The sequence below is a fragment of the Balaenoptera ricei genome, chromosome 2, assembly GCF_028023285.1.
Source record: "Balaenoptera ricei isolate mBalRic1 chromosome 2, mBalRic1.hap2, whole genome shotgun sequence".
In the NCBI taxonomy this organism is placed as follows: domain Eukaryota; kingdom Metazoa; phylum Chordata; class Mammalia; order Artiodactyla; family Balaenopteridae; genus Balaenoptera; species Balaenoptera ricei.
This window is the reverse complement of record NC_082640.1, coordinates 40,890,972-40,910,420: the sequence shown is the minus strand read 5'-3', so window position 1 is coordinate 40,910,420 and position 19,449 is coordinate 40,890,972. Positions and strand designations below refer to the sequence as shown.

The following is a 19,449-nucleotide window of genomic DNA, read 5'->3' as shown; positions in this document are numbered from 1 at the left end:
AAACATTCAGGAGAGTGAAACTCTCTGTCAAAACACAAACAAAACCAAAATACGCACTCACCCATCCATCTAAAATATAGAGCTAAAATTAAACATATATTTACATTTTAAAGATAATATTAATGATGAAATTCAAACTGTTGGTTCTTTGTAAGTTCCATCAGCTTATAGATGTCAACAATTTGGGGAGAGAGGATGACAACCAAAGAATATCTAGATACAGAATGAATTTCCTGGGGATGGGAGAGAGTGGGGTGGTTCTAAATCCTAGTAAAAGGAGATTTGCTCAGTGACCTCCATGGGGACACCAATTGGCTTTGGTCATTTACCAGCTGTTTCCTTACCCTTCAATTCCTTAAATGTGCTCATGGCCTCAAACTAGCATTCACTGTCTGCACCTCCAGCAGTATTATTTGCATGTCTTTTGTGAGCCATTATGAGTCAAAACCGTTCACCAGAACATAAAATCATGTCAGAAAGAGAAAACTGTGGAGGAGTTAAAAAATGAATACTTTTTGAAATAAGGAAAGCACAGGTTGTCATGTTACATTCATTGGCTGAGCAATAGATGGTTTTCATTCCTGGAGTGAGACTAATATATAAACATTTATAACACTAAGAGTTCTATAACAAATAAGTGCAGAGCAGTACTTAAGGAGCTATGTCTATAAATTGTGAGTCAGAAAGTAAATGCATAGATTGATTATCTTTTAACTTTTTGAAGGATCAAATCTTTATGTCCATATTTTAAATTGTCTTAATTTGTTTTGCTGTCGCTGAGAAATCACTCCTGACCTTTCTCATAACACAGTTCTCTCTTTGTTGCTTACTTTATACGTAGTAACCAAGTTTATTTCTTCATGGTTTTGAAGCATATAAGAAAGGAAAGTCCTTTTAATATAAAACTGGAGTGGTGATACCACTTAGCATGGAAAGGTGGGACAAAAGTTAACAAAAAATCTAAGTGTTTTCAACAAACATGTATTGATACTTCTCTCAGATGCTCTGATTTCTTTGCAGATGATGAGGAATTGTTCTTTTACATGTTTTTGAAAGATGATGGGTTCTACAGCAGTGAAGTTGAGTGAGACACAACCACAGTTTTTTGGTGTCACTGTAAAGTGTTTTTGTTTTCATTGAAGTATAGTTGATTTACAATATACTGTTAGTTTCAGATACATAACATATATATTCAGTCATATATATAGTTTTTTATATATATATATATACTTCAGATTCTCTTCCCTTATAAGTTATTACAAAATATTGTGTATCGTTCCCTGTGCTATGCAGTTAGTACGTGTTGGTTATCTGTTTTATATATGGTAGTGTGTATCTCTTAATTCTAAAGTGCTTTTGTTTTTGTTTTTGATCCATTGAAACTTACCTGGTACTATGTGTTCCAGTGTTGGAGGGACTGTATCAAATGGTAAAGTATTTTACCTGTACCCAATTATGCTGTAGCCAAAGAGTAATGACCCATAGATATTTAATAGAATAGAATTTCAGTGAGAAAACATGGTGAGAATGGTGGGAAGCAGACATTGTATCTTTCTGGCTTTGGAAAGGGTATCTTTTGGACACTGTAATAGTAGTAGCCTGGGCAAGACCATCATCATTCATTTCTAAAGTGACAAACTGACTTGCCCTAAAACACCCTGTCTGGTCATTTGACATCGAGTAGGTCATCATGACCCTTATTTGGATCCTTATTTGGATTAGTTATGAAGTAGTTATTAGTTATGAATTAGTTAACTTCTTTAGGTCCCTTAGCCACAGAGTACAGCCAACCTTGTAACCCAGACCCCAATTCTATAACCACCCAGTACATTTCTAGAGGGAAGGACTCAGCAAGTGACTATGATTTGGCTCAGTGGTATTTCATCAGCTATACTAGATAAATAATTCACAGCACATGTCTGAAACATTAATGGAACACTCAAAGATCTTCTCTCATACAATTACCATTTTTTTAGTCATTGACTATTCTCCACAATGAACCAGCATCTTACACTTACATACCTTTTCCTTCAAGCCACTTATGTCAACTCATTTATCATATACGTTATCAGAACTTAAGGGTAAAGCTCTTGATGACAACTTGTTTGGACAAGTTTCACTAAACTCTCCTCTCTCTCTCCTTCTTTCATTCTCTTTCCCCTCCCCATCTCTTTTGTTCTCATTCTTTTCTCACTACCTCCCCCCTCCCACTCTCACCCTCTTTTATTCTATATTTCTATTTTCATGAAGAATTTGGACCACATCCTTACACCGTCATGGATTAACTTGTTCAATCACAAGTGGGATGATGGCCAAGAGGTCACATGAAAAGATGCTCAACATCACTAATTATTAGAGAAATGCAAATCAAAACTACAATGAGGTATCACCTCACACCAGTTAGAAGGACCATCATCAAAAAAATCTACAGACAATAAATTCTGGAGAGGGTGTGGAGAAAAGGGAACCCTCCTACACTGTTGGTGGGAATGTAAATTGGTACAGCCACTATGGAGAACAGTATGGAGAATCCTTGAAAAACTAAAAATAGAGCTACCATATGATATAGCAATGCCACTCCTAGGCGTATATCCAGAGAAAACCATAATTCAAAAGGATACATGCACCCCAATGCTCATTGAAGCACTATTTACAATAGCCAGGACATGGAAGCAACCTAAATGTCCATCAACAGAGGAATGGATAAAGAAGATGTGGTACATATATACCATGGAATATTACTCAGCCATGAAAAAGAATGAAATAATGCCATTTGCAGCAACATAGATGGACCTAGAGATTGTCATACTGAGTGAAGTAAGTCAGATGGAGAAAGACAAATATCATGATATAGCTTATATGTAGAATCTAAAAATTGGTACAAATGAACCTATTTACAAAACAGAAATTGAGTCACAGATGTAGAAAACAAACTTATGGTTACCAAGGGGGAAAAGTGAGGATATATTGGGAGATTGGGATTGACATATACACACTACTATATATAAATTTTTATATATATATTTTATATATATAAAAGATAACTAATAAGAACCTACTGTATAGCACAGGGAACTCTATTTGGTGCTCTACAATGACCTATATGAGAATGGAGTCTAGAAGAGAGTAGATATATGTATATGTATGGTTGATTCACTTTGCTGTACAGCAGAAACTAACACAACATTGTCAATCAACTATACTTCAATTAAAAATTAATTTAAAAATCATTAAATAAAAAGAAGTGGGACATTTATTTCCATAGTTTTTTGAGTGAAAATGGCATTGGACTGTTTCTAGACCTCTAAACCACATGATAGAGTTTATGACTTTGATTTTGGCTGAATTACAATTTCATTCCAGTTCTTCCTCAGATAAAGTAGGTTTTATACATCAATATTTGTTGAATGAATTGAGTCATTCAACTCATTTGGGATACAGAAGCCCTTGGTCTTGTCTAATTATCATACATCTTCTATGCCATGCATAACTTTAAAATACTGAGAAAATTAACTACCCAAGGTCTCTCTTTTCCCAACTGTAAAACAGGAATGATAATATCACCCTATAGATTTACTTGTTTTTTTATGTTTTAAATGAAATGAGAGCAAATGCAAAACACTTGACACACAGTAGGTGGTTAACAATGTTATTGATTTTTTTTTTTTTTTCCTTTACCAATAGTGCCTAGTGCTGTTTTCTGTACAGTTGAAATGCTCCATTACTGGAGTTAAAACAAGACAAAAAAAAAAAATCTCAGGGAAATAATAAGTTATGCCCTTCCTCTTACAAGTGTTGAATCAGTGACAGACTTTGTGATGATGTGAAGAACTTGGCAAATAGGAAACACTAGGGAACCACGCTAATTGTTTTGGGTGATGATGGTGAGATAGTCATAGTGGAAATAATTTGTATGTCTTTAGATATTTATGAGTTGTCTAATAGGCTGCTGGTACCTCCTCAATGGGACACAGCATTCACACAGCTTTGCTCCCAAAGGTCAAAGAGGAACAGCATGGTGTGAACAACGCGTCCAAATACTCCCCTGGGATGCAATTAACCAGGGAATTCAGACTTACTCCTTCTCTTCTATAAAAGCCAAGATGCAGCAGGGCTGCATTGCATTGCGAAGAGGCATTTGGTGGGGCTCAGCTTTTTCAGGAGGGAGGTAGGTGATAAGTAGGCTGGGGAGAACGTGTTGGATGAGTCTGAGTGTCTAGAATTCAAAGAGCATTCTATTGCTTCTCAGTGGGCGTCTGCCTCTTGAGGTCTGGCATTCACCCAAGTCCTGAGCATTACCTCAGCACTTAAAGAGAAAACAAGTGAAAAGAAAATCCACAAAGTTGCATACTAAGCAGCATCAACATCAAGGAATGCCACGGGCTAAGTTTTGTTCACCCTGTTAGCATGAAGAATTATTTTGCACTACAGAAAGCTGCCTTTTCCCAACCAAGAAAACAAACAAACACAAAAAAAACAGAACTAATTAAGATCGTCATATCTCAATAAATATGCAAATGAAAAATCAAAACAAAGAAATTCTATTTATCACATCATAAAGTTGCAAATTGCTGTACAGGCTGGCTTGGAAGAATTGCAAAGGATAGAATCTTCTTAATGGCTTTGCCCAGAAACTGTGTTCAAAAGCTGCATTTATGGGTTTGTATTTGAAGATGAAAGATGATGAACTTGCCAAAATAAAAATACTTGCGTGCCTTATCTCCAATACTATGGAAAGGAAAGGGGAATACAAATTCAGTTGAGTAACTATGTGTCAGGTCTTGTGCTAGGAAATTTGCTTCCTTTATATTATTTCAAGAAGAAAGCTAGTAAGATACTCATTTTATAGATGAAGACAATGAAGCTCAGAGAAGGTAAATTCCTGTTTCTCACTTGGTCTTTGAAACCAGGATTCTTACCTCCAGTCACATTTATGACTCTATGTTTTCTTTTGACTATTTAATGTGTTTTTATAGGATATCAAAGCATTCAGGGGGAAATGAAATCAATTTTCAGATATTTTCTCCATACATTTTCCACATCTGGGTATTAAGGACCACCCTATCAATGGAAGCTGAGTTTGATTTCTGCATAATGTTATTTCCTTTTATTTATATTTGATTAATTTGCATATGGTGATGTCTTCTTCTTGAATTTATCACCTTTGAAAAATAGAGAGAGAGAGAAAGACCAAAAGGGACAATCATGGATACCATAATATTGCTGACAATACTGTTACTCTGCCTTACCATATATATATTTTGTCCTGTGAGAGCTGAATCTATAAGCTTCAGAGAGAGCATCTCCTAATGACATTGGCAGCTTTGTTTTAGAAACTTGAACCTGCCCTCTGCCACGTAGAATGCTGCCCTTAGAAGAAGGCTCTCCCTGGACACCAGGGCTATATTTGCTATTCTGGTCTGCTGGGCTAACATTGGGGTGAGGTTTTTTATGAGTATGTGGAGTTGCCTGGAATGAGCAAGCAGCTAATGAGATGGGGCCAGCTGGGTACCTATTAGAGAATGGTCAAAGAGAATGGTCAAGCTAAGTACTTGAACAAGTAAAAGAAGGAGGGCAGTTTGCTACTGTTCTCTGCAGAAGATTTCAAAGAAGAGGTGAGATGCAAGATTTGCCTTCAAGATGGGATAGATTGGCAAGAGTGTCAAGGACAATTTTATTGTATTTTTTTAGACTTGAGCAATTTTGTTCAAAGGACATAAGATAATGGTCTGAGTGGTAGCAGGATATATATAGCAGCCCTGTCCCCTGACCAGGGACACCCGCCACCAGCAGTTTATCTTCTGTATCCATTCCCTTTTCTTCCTTCCTTCTTCCCTCCCTCTTCTTTCTTTTCTTTTTCTTTTCCTTTTTCCTTTTTTTGAACTTTTACCCTTTATTAGTAACTTTATATTATAAAATTGTAGGGTATAGTTTTTTATTTTCTTATTGGCGTATAGTTGCTTTACAATGTTGTGTTGGTTTCTGCTGTACAGTGAAGTGAATCAGCTATACGTATACATATATCCCCTCCTTTTTGGATTTCCTTCCCATTTAGGTCATTACAGAGCACTGAGTAGAGTTCCCTGTGCTATATAGTAGGTTCTCATTAGTTATCTATGTTATACATAGTAGTGTATGTTTGTCGATCCCAATCTCTTCCTCTTTCTTTTTTTCTTTGTTTTCTTTCTTTCTCTACCTCTTTTCCTTCCTTTGTCCTCCCAGCCTTTCTTTTATCATCTTAGATTTAAAACATTTTATTATTATTTTTCCCACTAAAATCATTATTTTATGGCATATACATTTATTTATATATTATATATGATATATAATATGATGTATACGATACATATGTATATGTGTGTGTGTGTGGTTTTTTTTGGTCACGCCTTGCCGCATGTGGGATCTTAGTTCCCCAACCAGGGAATGAACCTGTGCCCCTGCACTGGAAGCTTGGAGTCCTAACCACTGGACTGCCAGGGAATTCCCGTATGTGTATGTATTTTTAAAGAACCCATGGAGGATTGCTTAGGGCACTTCTGGAGGAAAGTGGCAAAATCACTTCTGCCTACATTCTCTTGGTCAGAGAATATTTTAAATCACTCTAATCTCACTGTCTATATATGACTCCTCTCAGTCTATAGGAATATATTTTCCAAATTGTTCAACATACTTAGTATTTTTTGACAAAATCATTTCTTGTGATCTTGTTACTTTTTATGAGTTCAGTTTCTTTCTTACTGAAGTATATATTTTAGTAGTCCTTTCAGTGATGGTCCATGTGTGGGAAAACATATTTATTTCACCCTCATTCAAGAAAAATAAAGTTTTTTGTTTTTATTTTAGTATGTAATTCTAGTTTGGGATTTATTTTCCCTTAGCATCTTTAAGACATTCATTCTTTTTTTTTTTTTTTTTTTTTCTGACTAGCTTTAATATTATTATTACTTTTTAAGCATTCTAAAATTAAACTTTCAATTTGGAATAACTTTATATTCACAGAAATGTTGCAGAGATAGCACAGAAATTTCCCTTCACCTAGTTTCCCCTATCTTTTTGTTTAATGGGAAATTTGTTGATCTAAATGTCATTCATTTAAGGGTAATTTGTCTTTTCTCTCTCAATTTCTCTAAGATTTCTCTTTCTTTATTGGTGTCCACCCTGATGTATCTAATTATGGACTTTTTTTTCTTTTAATTTTCCTGCTTGCCAGAGTATTTCTTCAGTTTGAGGACTATCACCTTTCAACTATTATCTTCTTGAATATTGCCTCTCTACTTCTAGACATATTTCTTACTGTTTATTAATTCTCTATTTATCTGTGTCTTTTGTGCCATTTAACTGTTCCATTGAGCTGTTTATTGTATCTTTTTTTTTTTTACTTTTAGAGAGAAACTGTTTAATTTTCAAATTCATCTTTTCTTTATCAAAAGTACCTTATCTTTTATTATGCATCCAGAACTTATTCTAATTTCTTAATCGTTGTAAACATACTTATTCTACAGTCTTTTCCAAATTGTCATAGGGTTTCAAGTTTGTGGGTGTCTGTTTCTGCTGCTTTATTTCATATGTATAAGAGGAAGTCTCCTTCTATTACTATCTTATCTGAGAGGTTTTATCTTTAATGGGTGTTAATTTTGTCAAATATATTTTTTGCATAAATTTATATGGTCATATGATTTTTCTTCATTAGCTTGTAAATATAGTGGATTACACTGATTATTTTTTAAATATTGAACCAATCTTACTTTCCTGGAGTTAACTCCACGTGGTCAGGGTGTATAGTTCTTTTTATAGAATAGTGAATTCAATTTGCTAATAGTTTGTTTTGAATGTTACATTTATATTCATGAGAGATATTGGTCCGTAGTTATCCTCCTTTTTTTTTACTATCTTTGTCTGGCCTTAATATTAGAATAATACTTGACTCATAACGTGAATGGAAAGTCTTCCCTCCTCTTTTATTTTCTGAAGGAGAGTGAGTAGAATTGGTGTTAATTCTTCTTTAATCGTGTAGAATTCTCCAATGAAAATATCTGGGTCTGGAAAACTCTTTTTCAAGATGTGTTAAACTATGAATTCAATTTCTTTACTATCTATAGGGCTATTCAAATTATCTATAATTGTGGTAGTTTTTGCTTTTTGAGGAATTGATCCATATCATATAAATTGTCAAATTTATGTGTGTAGAGATTTTTTGTGTGTGTGGCATCACCTTATCATTTTGATATTTGCAGAGTCTATAATCTATAGTTCCTCTTTTATTCCTGATATTGGTAATCAGTGCCTTTCTTCTTTTTTTTTTTCTTTTTCAATGTAGTTAGGGGTTGGTCTTGGTATAGATCTTTTCAAACAGTCAGCTCTTCCTTTCATTGATTTTCTCTGTTGTTTTTCTGTTACAATTACATTGGTTTCTGCCCTTTATTGTTTCCTTTCTTTTACTTGCTCTGGGATTATTTTGCTCTTATTTTTCTACTTTCTTGAGGTGTAGTTTAGACTTATGATTTCAGATTTTTCTAAGGTAAGCATTTTATTGCTATAACTTTTCCTCTCACCATGGATTTATCTGTGTGCCACAAATTTTGATATGTTATATTTCATTTTCATTAAGTTCAATGTATGTTTTTCTTTCCCTTAAAACATCTTCTTTGACCTCCTAAATTATTTAGAAGTATTTTTATCTATTTTCCAAATGTTTGGAAATGTTCATTTCATCTTTATGTTTTGGATTTCCAGCTTGATTCCTTGGGTCAGAGAACACAGTCTGCTGCACTGTTTCAATTATTTTAAATTTGTTGAAGCTTGTTTATGGCCCAAGATATGGTCTGTCTTGATATATATTTTATCAGTATTGGAAAATAATATGTATTCTGCTGTTAATGGATGGGGAGTATTCTATAAATGTCAATTCTGTGTTGTTGGTTGGTGGTGTTGTTGAACTCTTCGGTGTCTTGGCTGCTTTTCTGTCTAGTTGTTTAATCAACTGTTGAGAAAGGAGTGTTGAAACCTTGAATTATAATTATAGTTTTGTCTAATTCTCCTTTCAGATCTATCAGTTTTTGCTTCACATAATTTGCAGTTCTGTTGTTTGATACATACGTGTACAAGAGTGCTATGATTTTTTGATGTATTAACATTTTTATCATTGTATCCCTCTATGTCCCTGGTTATTACCTTTCCTCCAATTACTACTTTATCTGATATTGTTAATATAGACACTCCTGCTTTCTTTCGATTAATATTTGCATGGTATATCTTTTCCATCTTTTGAGTTTATATCTAGCATATTCATTATATTTTAAGTGAGTTATTATGAACAGCATACAGTTGGGTTACATTTTTTTAATCCACTCTGACCATCTTTCTTTTAATTAGTATATATGACAATTATGTAACATTCAATGTTATTGATAAGTTAGGGCTGACTCTTCCATTTTATTGTTTGTTCTCGCTCCCTTTTTTAATCTCTGTTTTGTTTTTCCTGTCTCCTTGTTAGTGGATTTGTTTTAGAATTCTATTTTTATTTCTTTATAAGATCTTGAGTGTATCTCTATGTATATATTTTTTCATGTTGTAGGTATTACATTTTATATACATAACTTATTATAATCTACTGGTGTCACATTTTTACCAGTTCAAGCGAAGTATAGAAAACTTACCTCCCTGTATATCTGCTTACCTTCTCATTTATTATAAAATTAGCTTAAATATTTACATGAAGCATAACACACAATTGTGTAATTTTTGATTCAACTCTCAAACATAATTTTAATAATTCAAGAGGAAAAGAAAAATCTATTGTCTGTATCTATATTTTTACTCTTTTGTTGTTCTTTCTCCCTTTCTTATATTTCAACATTCCTTATTTTATTAGCTCATTTCTTTTTAGAGGATTTCCTTTAGCCATCCTTTTAAGGTAGGTCTGGTGGCAACAAATTCTGAAAATTTTACTTCCTATAAGAATGTCTTTATTTTCCCTTCATTCTTGAAGGCTGTTTTTTCTGGATTTAGAGTATTAGGTTGGTAGTTCTTTTTTTTTCAAACTTGAAGAATGGTGTTCTGTTTTATTATGGCCCCTATTGTTTTTGATGAGATCTCTGCTGCCATTAGAATTATTTTTCCACTATAGTGCTGTTACCCTAAAGTTTCTCTCACACCGGTTTCAAGATTTTTAATTTGTCTTTAGTTTTCAGAAAGCTTGTTATTATCTGTCTGGTTAGGTTTCCTTCAGTTTAGCTATTTGGGATTTGCTCAGCTTATTGTATTTGTAGATTAATGTCTTTTGCAATGTTTAAGGCATTTTCAGCCATTACTTCTTTGAATACTTTTTCAGGTTCTCTTCTTTTTGGACTCTGCTGAAATGAATATTATATCTTTTGTTATAATCCCACAGGGTCTTGATGTTCTGTTCATTGTTTTAATCTATTTTCACTCTGTTATTCAGACTGAATAATTTCTGTTGTTCTGTTCTCAAGTTCACTGATTCTTTCCCATGTTCCTTCCATTCTGCTGTTGAGCCCATCCATTGAATTTTTTATTTAGATTTTTTTTTGTATTTATTAGTTCTAAACTTTCCATTTGGCTCTTCTTTATATGTTCTGTTTCCTTGTTGAGACTTTCTGTTTCTTCATCAAGTTTTATATTTCCGTTATTGTATTTCTCACTTCTACAGTTTCCTTTGATTCTTCTTTATACTCCTTATTTTTTTGCTGAGATTTTCCATTTCTTTATTGAGACATTCAATTATTTTTGTCATGTGTGTCCATAATTACTCAGTGGAACACTTACATGGTGTCTGCTTTCAAATCCTTGTCAGATAATTCTAACATCTGTGTCATTTTGCTGTTAGCATCTATCAATTGTCTTGGTTCTTGGTAAAATGAATGATTATCTATTGAAATCTGAACATTTGGGATAATATACTATGAGATATGGGCCTTATTAAAATCTTCTGTTTGAACTGGGCTCCTATGACACCACTCAGAGAGGAGAAGAAGGAATCTTGTTACTGCCACATGTGGGTGAAAGTCTAGCCTCCCTATTAGGCTCCTTTGACACCCATGGTGCTGAGGGCTCCTTGTTACTGCTGGGCATTGGTAAGTGTTTTAGCTTCCTGCTAGGCCTTCACTAGTACTGCTCTGGGTGGAAGCAGCACGGGTACCTTGTTATTGGTCTCCACAAAAACTGGTAAGGAGTCGTCTTGTTACCAAGAGTTGTGTTTGGAAGTCCAGGCTCCCTACATGGCCCCCACTGGTATCAATGGGTAGGAGACCTCATTATTGTACATTGGAGATGAAAGTGCAGGCTCTATTCTGCCTTCCCTGTTGCTTCCTTAGCATGAGGAAAAGAAGGGGATTTCAGACATCACAATTAGGTCTTATGAGAGAAAAAATCTAGGTTCACCATGCTTCTGTTGGCAAAATGAGGGTAGGACTACTGTTTTTTCTGTGGGGTTTGGTTGGAATAGAGCTATTATAATTTAAAACTTGTCTTTTTTTGTGAGGTTGCTCCTTGTCTCATCATTTGGATAAAGAGAACAAACTCTTGTTAGGGACTTTTTGTCTGCACTTATTAGCAATTCCAGGCTGTCAGCTTCTCCAGCTCCAAGACTAGAGAATACGAGGCCAAAAGAAAACCCAGGGAACATACCACCATATTAACCATTAGGTCCCGATCTGGTCTGGCTTCTTCTCTCCATATTTCATCCACATTTCCTTATGTTTCTTTAATATATAATATCCAGGGAGAACTATGAAGAGGAAAAGGGAGCAATAGTTCTCTATCTATCCAGAAGTGGGAGTCCCTGAATATGCATTTGATTCTCTAACTCATCAGAATTCTTACACATTTGGGCAAAGAAATGAGAGCTATAATTAAACAATTGTAAGCCTTCTTAATTTATAAAAATATAAAAATATATACGTAAATGTACATAACATATAAATATGTAACATATTAATATGTATAATATATAATTTTATGATATATTATACATTGTATATTATGTATTAATTTTATATTATATTTATATTATACCTTACATTTATTTATAAATATGAATGACAAAGGAAATGATATTTGTTTAAAATTATTAAAATGTACTGACATGATAATTATGGTTTAATTCATATATAAAACTTTTGAGTGGGGACCAACATGGTGGGATAGGAAGATTCTGAACCCACCTCCTCTCATGGACACACCAAATCTATAGCTATATATGGATCATTTCTCTCTGAAAAAGATTTGAAAACTAGATGACCTGCTTCACCACAACAAAAGATTAAAGGACCACATCAAAAGGGCAAGGAAGTTTGAGACAGAGTCTTGGCAAGAACTCTCCCTGACCACCAGCATGGCAACACACAATAAGGAGGGAATCTCATCAGTCCAGTGTTTCTACAGGAGGAGTGAGGGGTTGGTGCTCCACATCATGTACCCATCACCTGGGATCTACACCAGAGACACAAGCCTTTAAAATGTCTGGCTTAGAAAACCAACAGGGCTGATGTCTAAGGGACCCATAGTGCTATAGGAATCTGAACCTTCCCTTTTAAAGGGCTCACATATGGTCTTACCCACCCTGAGACCCAGAGAAAAAATAGCAGCTTGAAATGTGCCTAGAGTTATGAGAAAGAGACCCATTTGCTAATCTAAAAGCATGTGCTGGAGGAGCAGGGGTCAGTTGAAACTCACCCCAGAGATGGAGGTGCTGGCAGATGCCATTACTGCCCTCTCCACATACCCTGCTAGCACAGGCAGTTAAGCTTAGAAGCATTACCCTCCTGCTGCCTTGCTAAGATGGACAGGGGCAAGCGGTCATGGCACTATCCCCCACCCTGCTGAAGCCACAGAGCACAGGCAGTTGCAACACTCTCCTGCTCCCTGGCTGGGGCTGGCACGTGAGAGTGGTCCAGGCATTCTCCCACTCCCAGCCTAACTTCAGCACGTGCACATGAGCAACACACTCTCCTGCTGCATTGCTGAAACCCACAGGCGTGCACAGTCAAGACATTTTTCTGCCACCTTTTGGAAGCCAGAGAGGGTGCCCTGCTTCCTACACTCTACAGCTGCCTTGCTAAAGCCAGTGGGTGTATGTGATTTACACAGGGAAGAGTTGATTGATTGATTGATTGATTGATTTCTACTATATTCTATGCACATTCTAGATGTTCTATACAATAATATAAATATGAATCAGACAGATGCATGGGCCTTATTCACAATATAAGACTATAAACACTATTAAGGATCAAAGCAAATTAAATGAATATGTGAAGATTTATATTTAGGGAAGAAATTTCAATAAGAGATAGAGTTATCAAAACAGTCATCTGGTGGAAATTAAGACGAGCTTTTAAAATTGATCTATCTTATTTGGTTGGATGTTGAGGAGTTGGAAGATGATTTTAGATATAGGAAATTGCTTGTATGAATAAAGACTTGGAAACACATTTAGCCTGGTACGTTTGAATGGTCACAACAAGAAGAGCCTGACAACTTGACTGTAGTAGGAAAGTTCCAAGTCTGTGAGTGACTGGAGCAGACTCTACAGTGAAGGGAAGGCAGAGCCTTATTAGGGGAAGACTGACCCTGTTGTTTACTCCTGGACTCCTGCCAACTGGACCTTTTAAGAATGTCCCATCCACCGATACTCACATTGCATTAAGAAGCAAGGACAAGTTCTTGCAAGCTACTGAATTTGAAATGGAATAGTAGAAATTATGTTTTAGAGAAACTGTTAGCATTGCCAATTTGGATGGTTTTGCAATAGAGATTGCAGCAACTCAAGTGTGAAGCAACCTATCTCAGTTCGTGCTCACTTTTACCACCATGTTTCACCATCTTTTTCAGTATCCACAATAAAGTGGAATTAAAATTTGTTGATTGCTTTTATTTTGCAGTCCATTCTGCTAGATTGCATCCATGTGTTTTCTCATTTGGTATTCACAACCTCACAACAACTCTTGAGATATTATTATTGTCATTATGTGAGGTGAAGGGGATATTCCAAGGTCCCCTGGTCAGGATTAAAACTCAGGCTCTTGACATTGTACAGCATGGTCACCTCAGTACCTACCATGGTGACAGCGGAGTCAAAGGCACTTGGTGTTCTTGCTGACTTGAGCTTGTGTTATGACTGGGCAGCTCTTACCTTCCTTTATTCAACTGCTTTATCACCCACCATTCAGCCTGTAAAATATAACAATTTAATGCTGTGGTGCTGTGGAATCAAAATTCATATTTCTTCTCTTTCCTTTCCATTCATGCTATGTCCCACCAGACCTGCAGCTTAGGGTACTGAGAGCCTGAAGAGCATGGAGCAGCTCGTAACAGTTAGTGGACAGTTCAGAAACTGGCCTCTGATTCATGTCCCAAGCTAAAACGTAACCACACTGCTGATTACCCATTTTCATTGTTTATGGCGAGGCAGGTGGATGAACATCTCTGCCTGATTTATGAAGTGCTTGCCTTCTATAAGTCACAGAGTAGAAACCCAGCACGCTGCTAATCCTAATTGGTTAAGTCCTAAGTAGGGAGTGATTAGGAAGTCTTCAGGAAAGAAGGCACCTCATGCAAATGAGAAAGATATACAGTTCCTTGGGAGGAAATTTCCCCTGCTCACAATATATGGTCCAGGTTTGATGTTCATTCCTATTGCCCCCTTTTGTCTCTCATTGGTCAACCCCTGTGATCTTCCACTTGTGAATAAACTGGAGGGAGGTAGGGGAGATGATGAGGGAGTACAAACATGGTGGAAAGAGTACTGTTTTCCCGCTTACTCTCTCCGTTCATGTCCACCTGGATTAATTTTTTATTTTTTTAATTAATAAAGCATTCACCATGGTAAAGGGGAGCTATGTAATATGACTTATTGTGCTGTTAGAGTGGGAAACATTAGGGATTTTGAATCTTACCTACCTGAATTCCATCCCCACTCTTTCCTGGGCATAACTGACATGACATTCTCAGATAGTCAATGACAGCCGTCTCTGATTTTTCACTTTGAGCTTAAAGGACCCTGACAGTGTTAAATATATGAGGCTGTCCCTATCCTGTGATTGGAAATCTTCCAGTGGACTTAGAAATGCAGACTCTGCTGGCCAAGGAAGAAGGGAGCCCACAGATTTTACAGATTTTCTTTCCCCATCTCAAGGTAGTGGTTGAGAACACAGCGTGCTATGTATGCAACACGTTGAAAGGAACAGGGGCTCTTGAGATTAAAACTCAGTGAAGATAACCTCCACCCTCCTTTTCCAACCAATTGTACATGTTCCTTTCTTTGGGTAACTTCTTTTCTTATCTCCCCCTCCTTTCTCTTCACCTCCTTGTTTCTACTTCCCTTCTCCCCCTTTTCCCCCCTTTTTCCTTCCCTCCTTCCCTCTCTTTCCTTTCTTCTCCATGTTTTCTGGGAACTCGTGGCAGATGCAGCAGCAACAGCAGCATCGCTTCAGAACTGGATGATGAGCCTCCCTGCCTGGAGGAGATTGACTATGGTACCGACAGCAGCTCGGACCAGGAAGGGAGCGTCTCCGAGCTGGACCGGGAGATCCAGGAGTGCGCTTTCCACAAGGATGAAGGAGAGGAAGAAGAGGAGGGGCCAGGGCAGGGAAGAGAAGCCATCCCATAACCCTGAGGTTCATAGCAAGTTCTGTGCCTCTAACCATCGGATTAGCTGCCATGTCGTTGCTTTACCATCACACACACACAATGTTGGCACAGAAAGCCAGCCCATGCGAGGTCAGCATCCCTACATCCAGATTTTCTTCTACTTTCACTATGCATAGAGAGTGGCTACTTCTTTTTTTTTTTTTTTTTTTAATTAATTAGTTTTATTCTTGGCCGTGTTGGGTCTTCACTGCTGCGTGCGGGCTCTCTCAAGTTGCGGTGAGCGGGGACTACTCTTTGTTGCAGTGCGTGGGCTTCTCACTGAGGTGGCTTCTCTTGTTGCGGAGCACAGGCTTTAGGCGTGCGGGCTCAGTAGTTGCGGCTCACAGGCTCAAGAGCGCAGGCTCAGTCAGTAGTTGTGGCACATGGGCTTAGTTGCTCCGTGGCATGTGGGATCTTCCCAGACCAGGGCTTGAACCCGTGTCTCCTGCATTGGCAGGCGGATTCTTAACCACTGTGCCACCAGGGAAGTCCCCAGAGTGGCTACTTCTTCGTTACAGCATTTTACATATATAGATAGGTGGCTATATGCACGCTGTCATTATGATAGAATGGGAGATACTCAAGATGACTATGGATCCTCTGAAGACTGTTCTGAGCTCTTCTCCATTCCTGTGCTTGAAACTGGAGTAGACTGGAAGTAGTAGGAGTTGGACTTTCTTCGTGTCTTCTCAGCCAGAATTCTAAGTGGTTGTTTAAGTCGTTCCCTATATGAGGGTTATCACTTCCTGTTGTCTCCCTCTTATAGCATCTGAGCCTCTCAGCCCAAACCATGAGCCCCACTGAGACCCTGAGGGTCCTGGCAGGGTCTTCCCTTGCTGGGTGATTGATTGAACATAAAAGGCTGTACAACCAAGTAATCATCCTTGGTCTGTTGGAACAGTATACATTTTGCAGATATAGAATCTGCAGAAGATCCCCTTCTAAGGGAAGGGGGACAATAGTGAATAAGACATGGCCACTGGTCTTTACAAATTTGAAAATCTATGAAATTCATAATCTTGGGAGGCAGCAATTCATTCATTTCAGACTCAGATAGATGTGGCTCATATCCCGGATCTGGCTGTTACTTATTATGAGAACAGAGGAAAATAATTAAATCTCCCTAAACCACAGTTCAGTGGAGATGAGCATATCTATATCATAGAGTTATTATGAAGATGAAACGAGATAACATGTAAAAGTATACAGTTTGGCACACTGAAGACAATAATATTGGCTTATTTTCTTCCATAACGCAGGCAGAACATTCTATGGAGTTATTCTCACAGTTAACGTTCTATGGAGTCACATGGTTGAGAAATACTCTCTCTTCCTAGAGGGGATCAGGGCAGGAGGTTCTGTAGGAACAGAGCCTAGGGGACTGGCATAGCTTAGACCAAGTGAAAATGGAGCAAGGCCCTTCAACAGACAGATGGAAACAGTTTGAAAGTGTGAAGGATGATATGTACAGGGCCCAGGCAGAAAGGATGAGAAGAAACATGGAAGGCAGATTAGAATGGAAGATAAAATGGAGATAATATGTTAAAGCAAATGTATGTTGGTCCAGATGCCATATGTATTTAGTTAGAATTAGGTTTGGCTATGAGAGATGGAAAATCCAAAACAGCAGTAGCCTTTGTAAGATAGAAGTCTGTTTATCTTTCATGTGGAATTCCAGATATAGGCAGACCAGAGCAGGTATCACGAATGCCTGATGTCAGGCACTCAGCTTCAGCAGCTTTCTAACCACCCCCCGCCCCCGTGTGTTACTTCTATTCTTGCTCTAAGAGAGCTGCTGAAGCATCAGGCTTTGCATCTACATCCCAGTCAGCAGTAAGAAGGACAGAAATAGAAGATCATGTTCTCCATATTTCCAAAACAATGCATACTGCTTCTGCTTAATCCCACCATCCAGAAAGTGGTCCTATGAACACAGGGAGCTGCAAGGGAGAATGGAAAATGTAGTCTTTATTTCAGGTAGGCAAGGCTAAAGATTTGAAATTTTAATCCTAAGGGAAAAGAAAATAATGCATATTGAGGTTCAAAAACATGCCAAAGAGACTTTTCCTGATGTACCTACCACCACCAAGAGATCTTGGAAACAGAATAATTTCAGAGAAAACTCAGCAGAAAGAGTTTAGCCTCAGAAAAAAATGTTTTGCCATAATTTAGCCCCAAGGCATACAAGAAAGTTATATGTGCTCTGATTTGGGAAGTTGACATTATTATTATTATTGTTGTTGTTATTGTTATTATTATTGATAGTCCCTTATTTTTCAACTCTTTTTCAAATTTCTTTGCTATCATTCAGAAATCACAATTCATTCTTTGTATTAAGGCATTCAGATTTCTGTAACATAATGAGAGTTTTGAGGGAAATGACAAAGACACTGAATTCAAATCCAGGCTGAAAGCACCTCTTAACTTCTCCCATATTCAATATTTCCATTCTTAAATAGAAGATGGCATAATGCTTCTGTGGTTTTTTTTTTTTTTTTCATTGTTTTGAGGCTCAAGAAGATAATATTGTTGAAAAAGTAAATGGTGAGAAGAATGGAAATAATACTAACTCATCATCAATTTGCATTTCAGCTCAAAATTGCTTATTTACCATGTTTCTGAGAATGTGACCAGGGCAGGTAAATTTCTATGCGATGTGCTCAGGAAAAGCCAGAAACGTGGACTATTTATTGATTCATCCATGTAACAAATATATATTAAGTACCTGCTATGTGTCGTGCTCTTTACTAAGCTCTAAAGCTGCAGAGAAAAAAGACTCACTGTGTCCCGAAGTTGCTCAAAGTTCAGCGGGAGAGATGAACAATAAACATTTCATTTTAACACAGTGGCACACGGCTTTATGGAGCTGTGCAGAGGATGATACAGAATCACCTCATCTAATGGAGGCAGTGGTGGTGGGAAAAGTCTACCAAAAGAAAATGATAACTTAGGTGATTTGGGAAGGATATGTAAGTTTCCTGGTTAAAAAGAAGAGGACAGACTTGCTAAGAAGTGGGAAGAGTTTATGCAAAGGCCCCGGGGGGGGGGGGTGATAGCTTGAAATAAAATGTTCAGCTTGAACTGATTTAAAACATGTGCTTGTATGTGGGGAAAGGAGGAGAGTAACAGAAGATGAAATTGACAAGATAGACATCCATCAGATCAACAACACTTGTCACGTGTTGATGAAAGGTTGAACTTTATTCTGAATGTGCTGGGAGGAGACAAAGATTTTCAGCAGAGGCATAGCCAGGACTGAGGTCGGCATGTATACATCATTCCTGCTGCACCACATGTTTATGATTGATTGATTGGCGCCCTTGCTATGCTGGTTGTTCAGTGGTCTGAGAAGTACACTGGGTATAAAATTATCGTATTTGAAGAGCAGCAGGTTTGGGGCGAGGTGAGAGATAAGGAGTGTAGTTGAATACCGGAGTCTATGAGATGTCCATTTGGAAAGGACTCCTAGAATCCAGAAGTATATCAGGAAAGGAAGTAGAAGAAGATGAGCTCCACCCAGCGAGCTTGGGGACCTGGGTGGAAGTCCTGAGCCACTGAGCCCAGGCACCAGCCAACTGTGAAGGAGTTTGCTTGGAGGGAACAGAAGAGTAGGGGGGGAGCAGACTTTCCTCTCTTCCTGCTAGGACAGAAGGCCATTCTGTGTCACACCTCACCTATCTTCAGTCTGGGGATGGGGGAGGCTCGTCACAAGTCACCTACAGATAGTCACAGGAGCAATTCTTCCAGCCCTGCCAGACATGTCTCTTGCTGGCCAAACCACTATGGTCAATTTTCCTGCAA

General features: G+C 37.5%; 1 protein-coding gene across 3 annotated transcripts in view; it reads left to right on the top strand.

Moving 5' to 3' along the window:
- The window catches only part of AGBL1 (AGBL carboxypeptidase 1), an 805,162-nt gene extending 786,516 nt beyond the window's left edge, over positions 1 to 18,646 (top strand). For 2 of the 3 annotated variants that reach the window (XM_059912528.1, XM_059912526.1), the window contains one exon: positions 15,424 to 18,646. In XM_059912528.1, coding sequence (XP_059768511.1) covers positions 15,424 to 15,628 — 205 coding nt within the window. In that variant the 3' untranslated portion in view covers positions 15,629 to 18,646. The remainder of the gene's footprint in view (positions 1 to 15,423) is intronic. The other variant, XM_059912527.1, reaches the window with a different exon arrangement.
- Positions 18,647 to 19,449: the final 803 nt, after the last annotated feature.